Source organism: Amblyomma maculatum, chromosome 1 (genome assembly GCF_055883805.1).
Source record: "Amblyomma maculatum isolate TAMU_Amacu chromosome 1, ASM5588380v1, whole genome shotgun sequence".
Taxonomy (NCBI): Eukaryota; Metazoa; Arthropoda; class Arachnida; order Ixodida; family Ixodidae; genus Amblyomma; species Amblyomma maculatum.
The window spans coordinates 284,732,968-284,749,245 of NC_139344.1; the positions used below are offsets into that span (position 1 = coordinate 284,732,968).

A 16,278-nucleotide genomic window follows, 5' to 3' on the forward strand; every position below is an offset into this window, starting at 1 on the left:
GCATGAAAATGATGGACATAGAGGGGTTTCATTGCATCTGAAATCGTGCTAGCTACACGACGACAAAGAGAGGGGATGAGACATTATCGAGTAAGGTAAAAGGCCCAAAAGACGATAGTGTATGGTTTGCTAAGGTGGACAGCTATGGTGTTTCATGCAGAGGGATCGTCACATGCATGCAGTTCTCATTAGGGTTCAGAATGTGGTCTCAAAATTCTGACTTTTTCCCAAGCATGCGAACATACCAGCACTTCAAGGACAGAGGGGATAAAAATTTATCACTGCACGAGGATAAGCATGAAGCAACCCAAGCATGCTGTAAAAAGATCTATTGGACAAACATACACTGCCATAGACACTGCTATAAATGCAAAACAACGCATTTTACTTGGCCAGTTCAAGGAAAAGCAGTACTGTTCAAGAGACTGTCAGATGTGATATATACATGGCACCTTTTCACCACCTCTTGAGAAATGACACCTAAACCTTTAGCAGAAACAAGTTGTCGTAAGCTTACACGGGCACATGGGTATGTTACAGAAGATTGTCTGCAGCAAATGAGAATGTGCTATAGAGCTTCACACAACAGTTTGATCATGTGCACTAGTAGTAATGAAGGATGTGCCACACATATGCCAGCAAATGATTAATTTATGTGAACAGTTCTCGCTTTAGTGTGGATGCTGGTATGAGTTAAGTTAAAGGGACATAGAAAGAGGGTTAAAAAAGTGCCTATCAAATGGTTGCATTGTGTGAAGAAAATGCTACTGAGCATGTATGCCAAACCCCACTCTCCAGAAGTGAGCTGAAAATTTGGGAAGCATTTTTAAAGTTGTCACTTCCACAAAATATGGCAGCTAGCAATGTTGGTCTTTTGAGTGAATTCTGCCTTTCAACATCCAAGGCACACATGGCGTCACCGGGAAAGGATTGCCATCAGCTGACCCAAGACAGTAGCAAAAAAGGCTGGGCCAGTGGCATGTCAAATTTCCTTTACCCTCACTCCTCTACTGTCAAGCCATGACAGTGGGAGCAAGTGCCAGACTGGCTTGATGACACATTTGTGGGTGTTGTGCACTATGAATCTGCTGTCATGTATTGCTCAGTCGGCCCGGTGTACGAGTTCAAGGTGATAATGTGGAGGTAAATTTTAATCAACAATATCTCTGGTGCTAAATATGCTAAAGCAAACATTTTGGGGGAAGGATGATAGGCGATTCCATATCTATCAGTATCACTGGCTTTAATTGCCCTCAGTGGACAACTTCCAAGCGCCCCTTGAAAGGTTAAGCAAGTACTGCCCCAACAGAAGGATATCAAAATGGCGCAGTAGCACTTCAACTGGAACACTGATATCACTGCTACATGCAAGAAGAGCCCCTTTCAGAACCATTATGTTTGTACTAAGCAAAAATGCAGTCAGACTTTGCAGCTGAAAAGATGGCTCCATCCCACACAATTTCACATGAAAGAGAGGCTCTGTGGCCTGCAGTGCAACAACAGCTTTGTGACTTATCGCTGTATGACAGCATTTCGATTAATCTATCAGGCTCAGGAATATTCATCTGATTGCAGCAATAAAATGCGGCTGTTTCTAAATCAAATCAATAAATAGAAAGCAACAAATACCCAGCACAAGGCATTTTAAGATACTATACGCACTGAGAAAAAAACATGTGTACAAACTTAGAAAAAAACTCGGTGTACAAGAAGACATAAAAAATTTGCAAGCCCACAAGAAAAATTTCACTTGCATTCCTGAATTCCAAAAAGCAAAGCCAGCTAACGAAAAATGCATATCAGTTAAATGAGGCACATGTTTGCCTCATCCAGCTTCATGGTTTAGAAGGCCTCTGATACAATTTCTTGCACTCATTCTCTGAAATGAATTCTACCCTGTCCAATGATTTTGGTCAGCGACTGAAGCAGACAACCCAGAACAGACACACCACAGCTGTTATTACCATGAATAAGTGCCTGTCCCTCCCACACATGACCACTAAGCCTCCTGCATTCTATTCCAGCTCTCATATATGCCAGCAGGTGTGCAAGTGCAAGCAAAAATTAAACAAACCTCTAAACCTAACCTGAGAAACCACTTTCAATTAACATTGACTGTGCCATCCACACCTAGCCCAACTTCTACCATAGGCGGTCTCGTCACATGGCCCCTTCAAACACACAAGAATTTCATGTATTCAGTCCAGTTTTTGCATAAACATGGTGTGGAAGCAGGAGACTGACCTTACATTATCCAAAAATTTATTCTAGGCTATAGTGGAGAACTCCTTCAAGACATTCTCCTGACCCAACCCCGAGAGTGTCAGTTTTTGCCTGAAGTCTGACACCACATTTCGGATCTGCAAAACAAGATAAAAGTTTAGTTGTAAACCTAATAACCAATTACGTTTACACAGAAACAATGTCACTCTAACTGAAGCCTACAAAAAATATTCATGGTTGCACAGCGTTACAAATCAAGAGCTTTCAAACAAAAGTGTTGTTCAATTAACAAGTATACAGCAATCGATGCATTCTACTGCAACAGTGATATGATAGAGTAAACAATGTAAACTAAAATGAGGCAATGAATGCTGTCATGCACTAGTACAAAGTTTCACAAAAGCTCACCATCAGGGTGAAGAATGGAGACTCTTTTGGCTTCTCAGAGTACTTTTCATACTGGTCAAGATTGTCATGAAGCTTTAGTGTCAACGTGTCATAGTTGCTCCTCACAACATCCAAAACCTGCAGCACAGTTCAAAACCACTGCATGAGCTATCACTACTCTATCACAAAAAGAAAGCAAGGAAGGAGGCAGACATACTATTACGTGTATCAGGGTTCGTACAGATTCAAAACGGGTAAATTCAAGGAATTTCAAGGCCCAGTTGGAGTATTTTCAAGGACTCAACACAATGCTACATGCAGCAGTTTTCAATATCAGGTACCAATTTTACTGAACAAAATCGAAAAAGAAACATTTCAAGGAACAGCTTGTATTGCACTAAGCCAACATAATAAAGCCAGTATTGCACTAAGCCAAAATAATAAAAAAATGTTCAGTCTTGAAAAACACCCTGCAGTGCATTGCACCAATGTCGAAGAGCAATCCATTCTGCAAAACTGCTAATGAATGGCAACTTCAGGGGAGCTCTTGCCGCTTTTCCTGAATCTTCTCGTTGAGGCGACACAGTTCCTCAGTCTTGCTTCGTGCAGCCTCCCTCAGGCTATTGGATCTGACAATTTACTTCAGATCATTAGCTGTCTCTGCCTTTTCAGCATACGTATCTGCTGAAGCCTGGAGGTCAGCTATTGTTGCCTCGAGTTTCTTTTTTTTTTTCAACGTGTCGATCTCTTCGTCGATGCAGCGCCTCTTTGATTCCCTGGCATCATCACACTGCTTCTTTTTTATTGCCTCCAGGTGTGCAGCCTACTGCTACCGGGCAGCTGATACAGCAGTCCTTAAGCCTTTTGTGATAGGGACGTTAGGAGCGCCCCCTGCCTTGCCTACAGTGTCACATACAATATGTTGTGAAATATACGAGGGGTCCTTCAGGTTTTCTACGGCAACTTGTCGGTTCACGCTAAACCCTCGCTCAACAGTGGTCTGCCCGTGGCTGAGTACAAGCAAAAGCTTGACAACTTTTCAGAGTTCCCCACATGATGAATTAAACTTCATCAGCTCAGACAAGAACTCGTCCAACCTGTTTACATTCTTCTCAAACATTTGCAGGTTATTCTTCTCTTCCTGCAGGAACTCAGTATACTCCCCCAGTACAGTGTCTCTTTGGTGCTCAGACATCTGCCTGCTGTAATGAGGGCATCCAACACTATTCTGAAGCTGGTCAAGCACTCATCTGGTTTAGTACACATTTGTCGTGGGTCCAGAGAGGACAAACCCCTAACGATTGAAAATCTCAGTGGGCTTCTCAAGCACCTTCTCTGTCACACTAATCAAGAAGTGTTTGCATTCCATGCAGAACTGGAACACGTCCTTCTGGCTTGCTTTAGTTTTCCTGACAGTCTGTTCAGCGGCATGGCCTACATCCACTTTTTCAAGTGGAGTGTGTGTTCCGGTGCTTTCAGTGTCCACCGTCAGCAGACCAGTGACTCCTCTTGCTGAAGACCGAGCACTTCAAAAACTTCGTCAGTAGATTCTTGACTACTGTTTCCAAGTCCCTTGCAAGAAAGAACACCATAGGCTGATCCGTTTGGTACTCAATGAGGAATGGCTTGAGGGTCATGGCCACACCTAGTGCAAATTGAAGCTTTGCTAGCAGTAAGACATCACTGGCAAACTCGCACAAGTTATTTAATGATCCACATTTTGGGGGGGCTTACTTCCTTCTTCCTTGCGGCTGCAATAAATTTCTTAATATCACATCATAATAGCAAGGCTCTCTCTATCACAGGGACATTCTCCAACTACTGGTGTGCAACAAAGTTCAGGGGAAAAGTCTTCTGACTAGTAAGTGCTGAGAAGTCTTACATCCTTGCAGGAGAACCATGGAAAAGCACGCTCAGACTGGAGAGCAGACAGTCAACTCCCCACTTACTTGCTGTAACGCCTGCCCTGTAGGCATTGAACATGGTGTGGAGGCCACAGGTCCCAATGTCCAGACATTGAACTTAGTATATTAGATGCAGGTGCTCTTGGAAACTCTTGAGTAACTTAAGGTTAACATTGGGACCATCCATTGAAATCTGAAGAATTTTCTCAAGAGGGAAAGGCTCGAGCGCACTCAACAGCTTGCCTTGGATGTCCTCGGATGTCGAGTGTCCCATAAACACCAAGGTATAGTACCTCGTTGCCGCCTTGTGAGACAAATTCCAAAACTGGATGCGAACATCCATTTGTCTCCGCTGGAGATGGTCGTTTGCGGACTCGTCGAAGAGTACCACATAGTAATCATAATCTGTTATCTCCCTCTGCAAAGCAGATAAAAAAAATGGCCTCAGACCATGGCACATAACGTAGGCACATTTTTTCTCTCCACAAGAAAATGCTTCGGCCACGTCCCTGTCTGGGAACATAGGCTGGAATAGCTGGCCTGCTTCCGATGATGACTGATAGGAGAAATGCGATGTGACAACGTTCAAACTCCACAGAATCTCAGCGTTCGTCACCAGCTCATGTGCCTTGCAAGCATCCCCTAGCTTTCCCGATTGCGAAGGAGGCGGGACGGCTGACTGTTGGCTCGTACTTGGAACTAAATACTATCGCACCGAGCTGTTGGCTGCAATCTTCATGACACCAGCATGCTTAGCACTCTTCATATGCCTCTTTAACGGCGACTCATCCATGGTGGTTATATCGAACGTCTTGCTGCAAGGCCTGCATCTTGAGCGGTGCTCATTCGTCGTATCTGGTGCAATCCAGTCTTTGTAAGCGTCGTCGTGAAGCCACACACCTTGAAATTTGTATTTTCCAGGTATTTGCTTTGCAGTCGGATGCTTCAGCCGCAACAAGTCGGGTGCAGAACAGACGTAAAATACAGTTCCATCAACCATCATCAGATTGGATTGAATCGGCTCAAGTTGGCTTCAGAGCGAGTGGCTCCAATGTGGCTAACCGTCATTCAACGTTGGCTATATTAGCACAAACTGATTTTTTACGCCTGAAACGCAGATACTGAAACACATTATTGAGAATACAAATATTTTAACTGTGTTTTTTTTATGATTAATAACAATTTGCATGCAGTACCCTAAGAATTCAAGGATTTTCAAGGAGCAGCAAAAATTCCAGGATTTTCAAGGGCCTTGAAAATGAAATCTTCAAACTCAAGGGTTTTCAAGGACCTTGCGCACCGTGGTATATGTAATGGAAATCTACCATGCTTACTTTACACGAAATAACTAGTATTTCTCGCTTTCACTGGCACTAAGCAGAGCTCATTACGAGCACCCTATTGCCTCAGGGCCAATTAATATATACATAAGGCAAATAAACAGCAACAGCAGTTTTACGACAGACCTGTTTTTCCGTAAGTGCTGACATATGGTTGGCAGCAGACCAGGAATCAATCTTAGGAGTGAAGTGGTTCACAATTGCCCTACAAGCACACAAACAGAAAAATAATAACTGCAGAATAATGATGACACAGCAAATGAGCACTGTATAGCAGGAAACAAGAAGGCAGGACATGATGAAGGACCTTGCTCTTAAAGGGAGATTTTTTCAACAATTTGTTTCTACCCAGCTTTGGCGCTGAGAGACACGGCACAGCAACTTAAAGGTTAATTTTTTCATATGAGAGTCTCATTTTCTTAATGACAAAGAGCTTCTACAAATCCTGACATCAAAGACACCATATACAGTCAGCAGCGGCGTCGCGAAGGGGGTGCGGTCCGCACCGGGTGCAGGGCTCAGGTGGGTGCAGCTGGGCAGTGAGAGGGAGGAAGGGGCAGGGGCGAAATGAATTATTGTGTAAAGACGCGAAAAGGCATGCATTGGTGCCGCTATGACACCGACTGGCAAGTGCGATCTCGTAGAACGAATTATTCTCTTGAGAGTGCTTGAAAACACATGCCTTAGTTTATGTCAGAGACTACACGCCATTTTAACGTTTGACCGGGCCTGTGTATGTGCGTGTACCCCAGAAAACTCAGCATTAACTCGATACCCATTGGGTACCCCTGCGCGGGAGCATGTTAAACAACACCCGTTGGCGGCCACGCCGATGCATCGCCTCTATTTGTGTACTTGCAGCTCGCTCTCCTTTCCCAAGCGAGGACCGCTGGCAGTATCTCTCTGGCAGTCTTTTGTCTTGTTCATTTATCTCCTGTACCTTTCTCGCTCCTCGGCCCAGTCAAAACGCCGGAAGGCACGGAATGCTTGTTGCTCAATGGAATGACAAGTCGCTATGCGCTGAATAGAAAAAAAAAATAATAATAATGAGAAGGAGGGTACCTTTAGCAAGGCCAGGTGCTTTAAAAGGGGAATTGAGAATGAATGTACCCAAGGGTGCTCACGCAGTGCACTATGCGATTTTTACCTTTTTTTTCTCTCTTAAAAAAGGCAAAGTCGTTAAAACTTGACGTTAGAAAGCTTTAAAAAAATGAGCCTGTAGACGCCCACAGCCTTTCTCGGAAATATGTGTACTTTTAATGTGATGTGTTGCTGAATTATCAGTCTTCAGGCACAATCGCAGCGTCTAGTGTTAAAAAAAAAAATGCAACTTCACTCGCACTGCGTACTTGGGTGCAGAGCAAAGTTGACTTCAAAGCAAAACATGAGGACAGAGGAGGTAGAAAGGAAGTTGCGATTCAGTGCTTAAAAAGCGGGGATGAGAGAAGGGGGGGGGGGGGGGGCGGCTTTTGCACTGGATGCGAGTGACCCTAGCGATGCCACTGACAGTCAGTACAGTAAGTGTATGCAACCTTACGGACACAACGACCACTGCAGAGACAATACTGAGCAAGACATTAACCAAGATGCACAGATTTTGCCAAAACTATAATGCAAACCATGAAGGTAAATTAAGTAAAATAGCATGAATAAATAAAACTGCTGATATCTGTCACAGGTACCAACAATCATTTCTGCTAATAACAGTGCTGCCACTGGAAGCTCTAATACTAGTTTAGAGGCAGCGTCGGTTGCGTTAATACGTTTTGGAAAGAATTTGAAAAGAGGATCAAACAAGATTATACAATAAAAGTAGGGTCAGTTCAATGAAAGAAAAAAGTAGGCTGCCATAGGTCGATATGAATAAAGATAAACTGCCTGTATAATGCTCTGGCATAGTCATGAAATGTAGCGTTATGTTTACAAAACGACTGTTTTAAGCAACTGGTTCTGACCACTTATTGGCATTATTTCATATAAATTAACATAGAAGAGAGAAACAATGCACCAGTTCACTCTGTTAGTGCACCTAAGCATGGTGCAACTGCAATTCTGTGGTTCATTCAGATGCGAGATACAAAATCGTTCCAAAAGAGGCACACTTCTGTTCATATATATATATATATATATATATATGTGACTCAAACAAGGACGCATCATTCCACCAAGTCCTTTTAACAAGTCATGAAATGTCACTGAGGAGGTAGAGGTCCAAGGGATCTAGGGATGCTTTCATAAACATGAAACAGTTAGCTGGACGCCCATCAGAAACCCACTGATGTAGGAAATATGGTGCTCACCTTACGTTCACCAAATGATTAGAAAGTTTGGCTGCAGAATCCTTCCACTGGCTGTCCCCAGTTGTGTAACGTAGAGCTGTAAAGGCAGATAACTTCTCACAACTACATAAAATGACTGTGCTAATCTTCCACTAGCGCACAAACTATGCCAGTGGAAAAACATACACAGTAAGATATCGCACAAACATTCATGCCTTGAACTAAAACCTAATCATGGCCCCACAACCCTTCTTGGAACAAACTGTCTAAACACAAGTTAGCAAGCAACATATTCAGTGGCAGCCCCACACTGCATCGTCATACACAAATGCACAGCAGAAACTGCTTTTTGACAACATCATTATGCTGCAACTATGAGCATCTCATGGCTCACTGCAAACTGGCAACACTTGGTGGCTAGGAAGACAGTTGTTGCTACGTCTCCATCAAGCAGCATTAACGTGCATTTGATTCAGATTTTTTAATGATTGAAGGAGATCTAAACCATTGTACCATTGCTCGCACAGTAAAGAGCAGTGAGATGCTTGCCCTCCACCGAAATAAACACAAACCACCACCATGAATGCAGATACCGTCGCTGTGTGTCTGAAGCCCACGAGTTGAAGCTTTCTGCTGGTTGTGTGTGTATGCAAGGAGACTTTTTTTAACTTTAAAAACTTGCGTTTTAAAAACTGCAAGAGATGTGTGGTCTGTGCAGGTCGGTTTTACAGCCAGGTGGACATCATGTGTGGCATATAGAGTGATGATTAAATCATTAAGTAACTTGAATTGACTAATCAATTCTTATTTTTTAATTCAATGGGCAGTATTATATTGAGAAATTGAAGGTTGTCAATAGAAAAGGTGAACCCTGTTTTTAAGTTTTCTCAACACTTGGAATGGTTCAATTTATCAAATGTAAAAATGCACATCTGCAAGCTCATTAAGTTGGTTCTCTGGCATTGCAATCCATTAGATGGCATCTGTCACGTTAAATACAGAAGACATTTGTGCATTTTATAATGTTGTAGAAGTTAACATATTTTCGGTGACATTAGCACGTGCAACGATTTTAATATTATATAACTATGCAATGCAGAAAAGGCCAACCCAACGAACTTACAAATGTTCATTTTTTACTATAATTTGAGCCATACTGATAATAACACCACAGGAACTCATATGACCACCCTGTATTACAGCACAGTCACTTCCTGGGCTAGCTGGTTCACAGACGCAAGTTATGCAGCAGTACATAAAAGACAAGCACGCCAAAAACAGAATATACAAACACAGCACTAAACCTGCAACTGAATTTTATTGCGAGCAACAGTCTAGTTTTATTCTCGAGCACTGCTCGATATGAAATCCAGTAGCAAGCTGAGCTCCACATGTACATTTCCGTGTCCTCCTCTCACACATGCTGCATAAATGGTGCCAGTAGTATCACAAGTATGACAGCAGCCAGCATTGGCCACGTGTCCAATTCTGTACAACCTCTTACTGTAATAATGGCATTTTAAGACAAAAGCCTTTAATGGCTCATACTGTCATCCATTCGCGAGAAGTGTCACAGTTCTTTGCGAGATTTTGCAGGATATCGCGAGAGTAAGACGTCATGACCCGGTAACGTCATCGACCATGACCGGACATGAAGTTAAAAATAAATAAATAAATCTTGTCTCCACCGGGAATCGAACCTCCATCCCTTGGATACCCAGCCCAGTGTTTTAAACAACTGCATTACGCCCCGAATCGTGAAACGCTCATCATAATTCCCCTTGTCTACCGTGAGGATGAGAGCGGGATTCCGCGCGTGTTAGATACTGTGCCTTTCCTTTCCTGTAAACGAATTATAGGATGCCGGTGAACTCTGATGCCCTCAATAAAATGCTGGTTATGTTTGACAAGGGGCGCGCGATATACCGTCAAGGCAGGTCATGACGACACCAGGAGATTCATGCATATACAAAGCTGACCCCGCCGGGCGTCCGATCCAGGCGTCCGTGCGGCGCCTTTCATTTCCCGCTTCCTCGAACGCCGCAGCACATGGCAAACAGAACCAGACCCAGTTGTCTAGGTGTTAGTACAGCAGGCATCAGTGGCATTTGAAATTGATTTACTGGACAGAAAAGGCGCAGTATCTGTCACAATTCTCCGCGGACACATGTACCACACCGTAAAGAAAAGAAGGAAGGTGGGAGTGAAAGAAAAGAGGCAGATAGAGGTGCCGTAGTGGAGGACTACAATCCACCACGCTATATTGGCTTTCGCCTCATTGCACTTTAGTGGTCCAAAGTGCCTTCTAGAATTTTCTTCAACGACGTGACCAAGTCTTATATTTAAATAAGAAATGTCCCTTCTGAAGCAAAAAATCCGATGCATGAATAGGTCCAGACTGAATAATAGAAAACTTCTGGTTCTTCCAAAGATTGCATGATCATAAAAATTTTTTGTATTTTCAGATTGAAATCTACAAGGTTTTATAATACTATGGACCACATTTCCTTAGTGCCTCGTGAAGCAAAGTGATAACTTTATGGTTTTAAATTTTTACAGTGTCTACAAAATGTACACATCACCCTTCACAGCCGGAATATATGCAGTCAACTTTCAATAGTTCATACTACAAGGGAGGTGAAAATTAATTTAAAGAACAGAAAGTTTGATCCAAGGGCAGCCTTTAAAATGCACGTGATGTAGTTGGGAACAAAGCTTCACTGCAAATAAAAGGAATATTTTAATTAATGAGTGCAGTGAATTACACAAAAGGGCTTTATTAGCATAACAGACACACAATAGATCAGAGATGACTTTTCTGCTTTCCATGAGCAAGTAAGCATCTCTTTTCTTTAACAGCATTGTACACTGCATTTTGACAATATTCAGATAGATGAGTGACTAGAAAGAAACAGAAAAAAAAAAAAAAATGCTTTTAAAGCGCTTTCTTCAGTTTAGTCACCCACATCAAGCAATAAAAGAATGAAATTTTTTTAAATGTTGTATTAGAATCCCATAGACAACCTAAAGCAAGAATGCTAACATTTACTCCATTTCCTAATGATGCAAGGCTATCAAAATCCCGTTAAAACGAATTGCTATATTTACTTGTGTAATAAATTTGCTCGCATAATGAATGTATGCCTCTACCTTGGCTCTCAGTGTATCTTTTTTTCCCCTTTATGTAATGAATGTAACTCATTCTTTTGATATGCACCAGGTGCCAATAGTGAATGCTAGCAGGTGCTCTTGTTTTGAAGCCAAAGCAACTGGACAATACTAAAAAGAACTATTTGCTAAACATGACAAGTACCTCACACTATGGGCCTTAAGAATGCTAACACCAACTACATAAAACCAAACCTCAATACTTTTACAACCTTTATGGCAACCCCTTTGGACGAATGAAATGATGTAAGTACACACCCATAGAATACATGCTGTCAAAGACTTGGTGCATACGGATGACCTCGTAGTACAGCTCATCATAGCTCCCCGGCGAAGGCAGGAAGGTATCTCCATAGGTGATGAACAGGTTGAAGATATTCACCACTTGACTAGCAAGCTGAAAGATGTCGTACTTCTTGATAAAGTCCGATTCCCGGCTCAGCAGGAACTTGAGCAGACTGATCAGTGCTGTACAAACACATGCCCCATGAGGAAAATTAGCCTCCAAAAGGCTGCACTTTTCTGCAAAACCCGAACAAAACACAAGAATATTTACATCCCCTCCTGATCCTCGCAGACATAAGCTCAAACAAAATGTTCACCCAAGCTAATTAACTAGCTCATCTCTCAAGTTCGTACATGAAAAGAAATCTAGCAGAGCAATAACAGATGGTACAGTACAGTTTGGTGTATACAGTCGTGCCTCGTTAATACGACCCCCGTTAATACACACGCCTCGAATTATAGACAGTTTTTCTGGGGACCAAACTTTTTCCATGTATTTACGTCTCGTTAATATGGAAACTCACTGTCTGGACAATGGACAAGGAGAAAATGCAGGGATCCCATCAGCAGCCATGTATTTTTGTCGCATTATTATGGACAGTCATGAAAACGAAACAGTTATACTGCTTCAAATAGGTTTTTCTCTTTTGGATTTTTTGGCATTGGCACTATATGAACATAGTGCCAATGACTGAGTGATTGCCCTTTTTGTTTGTGGTTTCATATTTTACACTGCGAAATGCGTTACACTGCATTCCAATTTTTTGCACTGCATGAATTCACGCGAAGAGAACTGCCTGCACCTTGCGCCTTGTAGAAAGCCGCATTCAGCAACTTTTAAATGACTGAAAGCTGATATGTAGCAGGGGCTCAAAGGAGATGAAAAGTTGTAAAAGTCAAGCAATTTACTTGTGAAACGCCATTAAGAACAATATGCCACTGCATTACATCATTTTCAATAACATCGCATTTGAAGCATAACGGCGACTGGGATAATGTGCTTGTAGCTCCTAATGCAAACTTCGCTGGCCTCCATTACACTTTAAAGTAGATCTCATCCTTAGCATTTTTTCCAAAAAAAAATTCCGATTCATTATTACGGACGACTCGCTTTATGGACAGTTTTGTGCGGGAATCAAAGTGTCCATATTAACGAGGCACGACTGATATATATATATATATATATATAGCATTTGATATCCCTAAGTGACACAGGCTATGAGGGACACTGTAGTGGAGGGCTCTACATTAATTTGGACTTCCTGAGGTTCGTTAATATGCACCGACATTGCACAGTACACAGGCGCCTTGCGTTCATAGAAGAATGGCCACAATGGCTGGGATTGAGCATGTGCCCTCAAGCTCACCAAGTAACAGCTGAGCCACTGCAAAAAAACATCGTGATGAAGAACAGATGGTGAAAAACGAAAACAGGCAGGCTTCAGTACCAGTCTTGCATCCTCATGCAGGTACAACCTTTGTCAAAAGTGTAGAGCCCAGGGGGTATGCTTCTGAGCCCTGTAGTGGCGCCGATTTAGCACTAGTGGAGGTCCTTCCCATAGGAGAGGGCAGGGCAAAAAACGTTCTTACGATCAAGAAATTCAGAACACTTCAAATGCATTACAAGCCACACAAAATGGCTAAGAAGCAGACCCTCTGGGCTTTACACTTTTGACAGACTGTACATGCCACGAACACAGTGCTGCCTTTGAGAGCAGCAAATTAGTACAAACGGTAAAAGACATAAATTTTTCAGTAACTTAAAGAATCAGCTGTTTGCATGCATTTTCCAGATGCAGCAGCTGTGTATGAGAGATGCACAAAGAAATGCTTTGCTCACAAAATTCTGATGTCTACCACGTATCTACTGTCTGGCAATAACTTGGAACTGTAATGTCAACAGACTTAATTCCTCCTGCTGTGCAGTGCATGTGTGTGCATGCACATGTGAATGCCAACAGCCATCAAAACCAAGGAAAGCATGGGGGAGTGTTACTATACTCGTTACGGTGAGGTTGATCGAAGTAGAAAATCAGTTGTGTTATCATTTAGGTAGTGTTGAACAGAAACAGCAAGAAATTTATTTTTTTTCCTGCAGTTATTCCATTTTCAAAGCTAGTGAGCAATCAATGTCCTCTGATGTAAAAACTACTATCTAAAAATTAGCAGCCAAACATGTGGTGTCATCGGTTGTTGTATATTTCAAGTGAATATTTTAGAACAAACAAAGCAAATAGTCATCAAAAGCGAATGGGTTAAGACAGAAGATAGAGAAAGTAGAAGAATTAGAAATCACACGCCGCCAACAAGGTCCCACCGTTGGTAACCCATAACCTCTGCATGTCACATGCAGTGCGTTATGACAGGGGTTATCCCACCCTTTGAAATGAAAGCTTCGCTACGCCGTGTATCAGCCAAGGTAAGCCTCTACGGCCGCTTGACCTTCAAAAAGGTGGTGTGACCTTGACTTTATTAAGTGTAGGTCTCCATTCCAGGTGTCCGCCCAAAACTATACTGCGCTTTCCCTTCTTAAAGAAAAAAATACAAAAAAAAAAAACGCGGACTAAAAAGGCGGTGTTACAGGGGCTATCGCGGCCCCCATATTTCAAACCATCAAACCATGCATAACAAGGCTTGGCACAGCTTTCACTCATATCACTAGGTTCAAGCCATGCTTAAACCCCCATGATTTTTACTTCTGAGTGCAGGCCCAGCTCTGTGTTCACACAGAGGTGGACGTCAAACATCCCGCCATATAACACAAGTGCCATGCAGGACGTGATCAAGTGCAGAGTGCAGCAACTGTTGCTACCTCAGGCATCAAAGCTGCCAGCATGTGCGTATGTGCATGTGGTATACAATGATGGTCTCAATGGGCCAGTTTACTTAAGCAAGGATACTGTGATAGAGAGTCACTGTTCAGTTCAAAGTTTATTCCACAGGCAGTTTTGAGAATACCTATATAATGCTGAGCTTCCTGTATACAGGGTGTCAAAGCTAACTTTAACCAAGGGTTAAAAAATAAAACATTTGAGGTAGGACAGAAAAACAACTTGTATACATCTGCCAGCACACAATTTTGGTTACATCGAACTCACGGAATATCCCCTTGAAAATCCCATGCAAAAGTATAGGAAAGCAGCGTCATATATCGAACTTAATTTCACCTGTCGTTCAATATATCGAACTCCGCACCACGCACTGGAAAGTGTGCCTTCCCCAAAGACGATCCAATCACCCTTGGCCGTTTGCCGTTTTAAAGTCACGTGCGAAAGGAATGAGAAGGGACAGTTCGGCGACGGCTGGTCTGGGCAGCGCCGCGCCCATTCCCCAAAGGCGCCCGCATCTGCAGTTATCGTTTTCCGCGCGCCAACACATGACGTTTGCAAGCCATGTGCGTGGGTGTGCCCATCCTTTTGCCAAGCTATCTCTCTCCTTCAGCACGCGCTACGCATGCGCCAAGCCAGCTCAGCCCGTTTTCAGGCAGGCGTCGATGCTTTCTCCAGCGTGTGTTGCGAACCCTCTGGGTGCGGCGGGGCGGCTGAGGATGGTGCCTGCGGACGTTAAAAAGCGGCAGCTCTCTCTTTGTTTTTCTTTCTGCGAGTCATCCTTTCTTATCGTTGTGCTGTTCGGACGTTGAGCAACGGCAGTTATTATTTTTTTTTTTTTTGCGGGAGTCGTTTATCCTTGCATGTATGAATCAACGGAAGCACGCGGTCAGCTGCTGCGATCATGACGCCCGCCCCAGCCCCAAGCGCGGCGTGATAAATCGAACCAGGCTTGTACATGCAACCAAGCCATCGCGGGCACTCTGCCAAGTTCGCTCCCCGACACCGCAGGAGCTATCAAAAGATAAATGCGCCCGGACGTTATCGCTGCGCAGCATCTTGGCACGCTGCCAAGAAATGAGCTGTGGATGAGACGACCGAAACGGAGTGACGCGCACCATTGACATGCAAGCGAAAACGCTCGCGATTTCTGCCGCGGCAACACAGAAACCTTGTTTAGAGCTGCCGCGGTGGCTCGTGAGCAACAAGTTTGAAATTTTTCGCTCTGTTGCTGCTGCTCGTCGCTGAGATCGCTTGCATGTGAGCGGGTGGGTTCATTATGCGAGTGGGTTGATTACGCGACAAATACAGTATCGTTTTTTGGCATCGTAAGTGCCGTCACAAGCCGATTTTTGTATATCGAATTATCGATATATCGAACTATTTCGCGATCCCCATCGAGTTCGATATATCCGGGTTCGACTGTAGATGGCTTATCTACATTGAATATATTTTCGCATACATTGGTCGTTGTTATCCCCCCTGTTTTGGGGACTTTCCAACAATGTATATGATTTTGGGTGATAGTGGTCGATATTGTCCACTGCATGGGTTTTGACAGCTGGAAAACACTGCCCATATCATGACATGTGTTGGCCAGTACTGGCTTGCAGATATTAACAATCAATTCTCAACTGGTATATCCTGATATATTCTTTAACGTCCCGATCAATACTGTCTTGCCCTTTGCGGTGGATTTCGAGCATGTTTTATACGTCACCACCAATATAGTAACAGTAGTAGAGAACATTTATTCAAGAAAAATGCCTTAGGCAGTAAGGGCGGGGTTGGTATAGGGTCCTCCCCCATTGCTTCGCTGGCTGAACCCCTGCGGGGTAAGGCTGCATTTTCTTGACAAACCCAT

The 16,278-nt window shown here is 43.2% G+C and overlaps 1 protein-coding gene and 1 pseudogene across 5 annotated transcripts in view; both read right to left on the reverse strand.

The window, feature by feature from the left end:
* LOC146206722 (armadillo-like helical domain-containing protein 3) overlaps positions 1-16,278 on the reverse strand; it is a 73,677-nt gene that overhangs the window by 2,270 nt on the left and 55,129 nt on the right. For 3 of the 5 annotated variants that reach the window (XM_084591518.1, XM_084591517.1, XM_084591516.1), the window contains exons 21-25: positions 11,560-11,769; positions 8,155-8,230; positions 5,981-6,059; positions 2,632-2,748; positions 2,245-2,360 (exon numbers count right to left, since the gene is read on the reverse strand). In XM_084591518.1, coding sequence (XP_084447644.1) covers positions 2,268-2,360; positions 2,632-2,748; positions 5,981-6,059; positions 8,155-8,230; positions 11,560-11,769 — 575 coding nt within the window. In that variant the 3' untranslated portion in view covers positions 2,245-2,267. The remainder of the gene's footprint in view (positions 1-2,244; positions 2,361-2,631; positions 2,749-5,980; positions 6,060-8,154; positions 8,231-11,559; positions 11,770-16,278) is intronic. The other 2 variants (XM_084591519.1, XM_084591520.1) reach the window with 2 other exon arrangements.
* On the reverse strand, positions 2,846-5,052 carry LOC146206723 (uncharacterized; annotated as a pseudogene).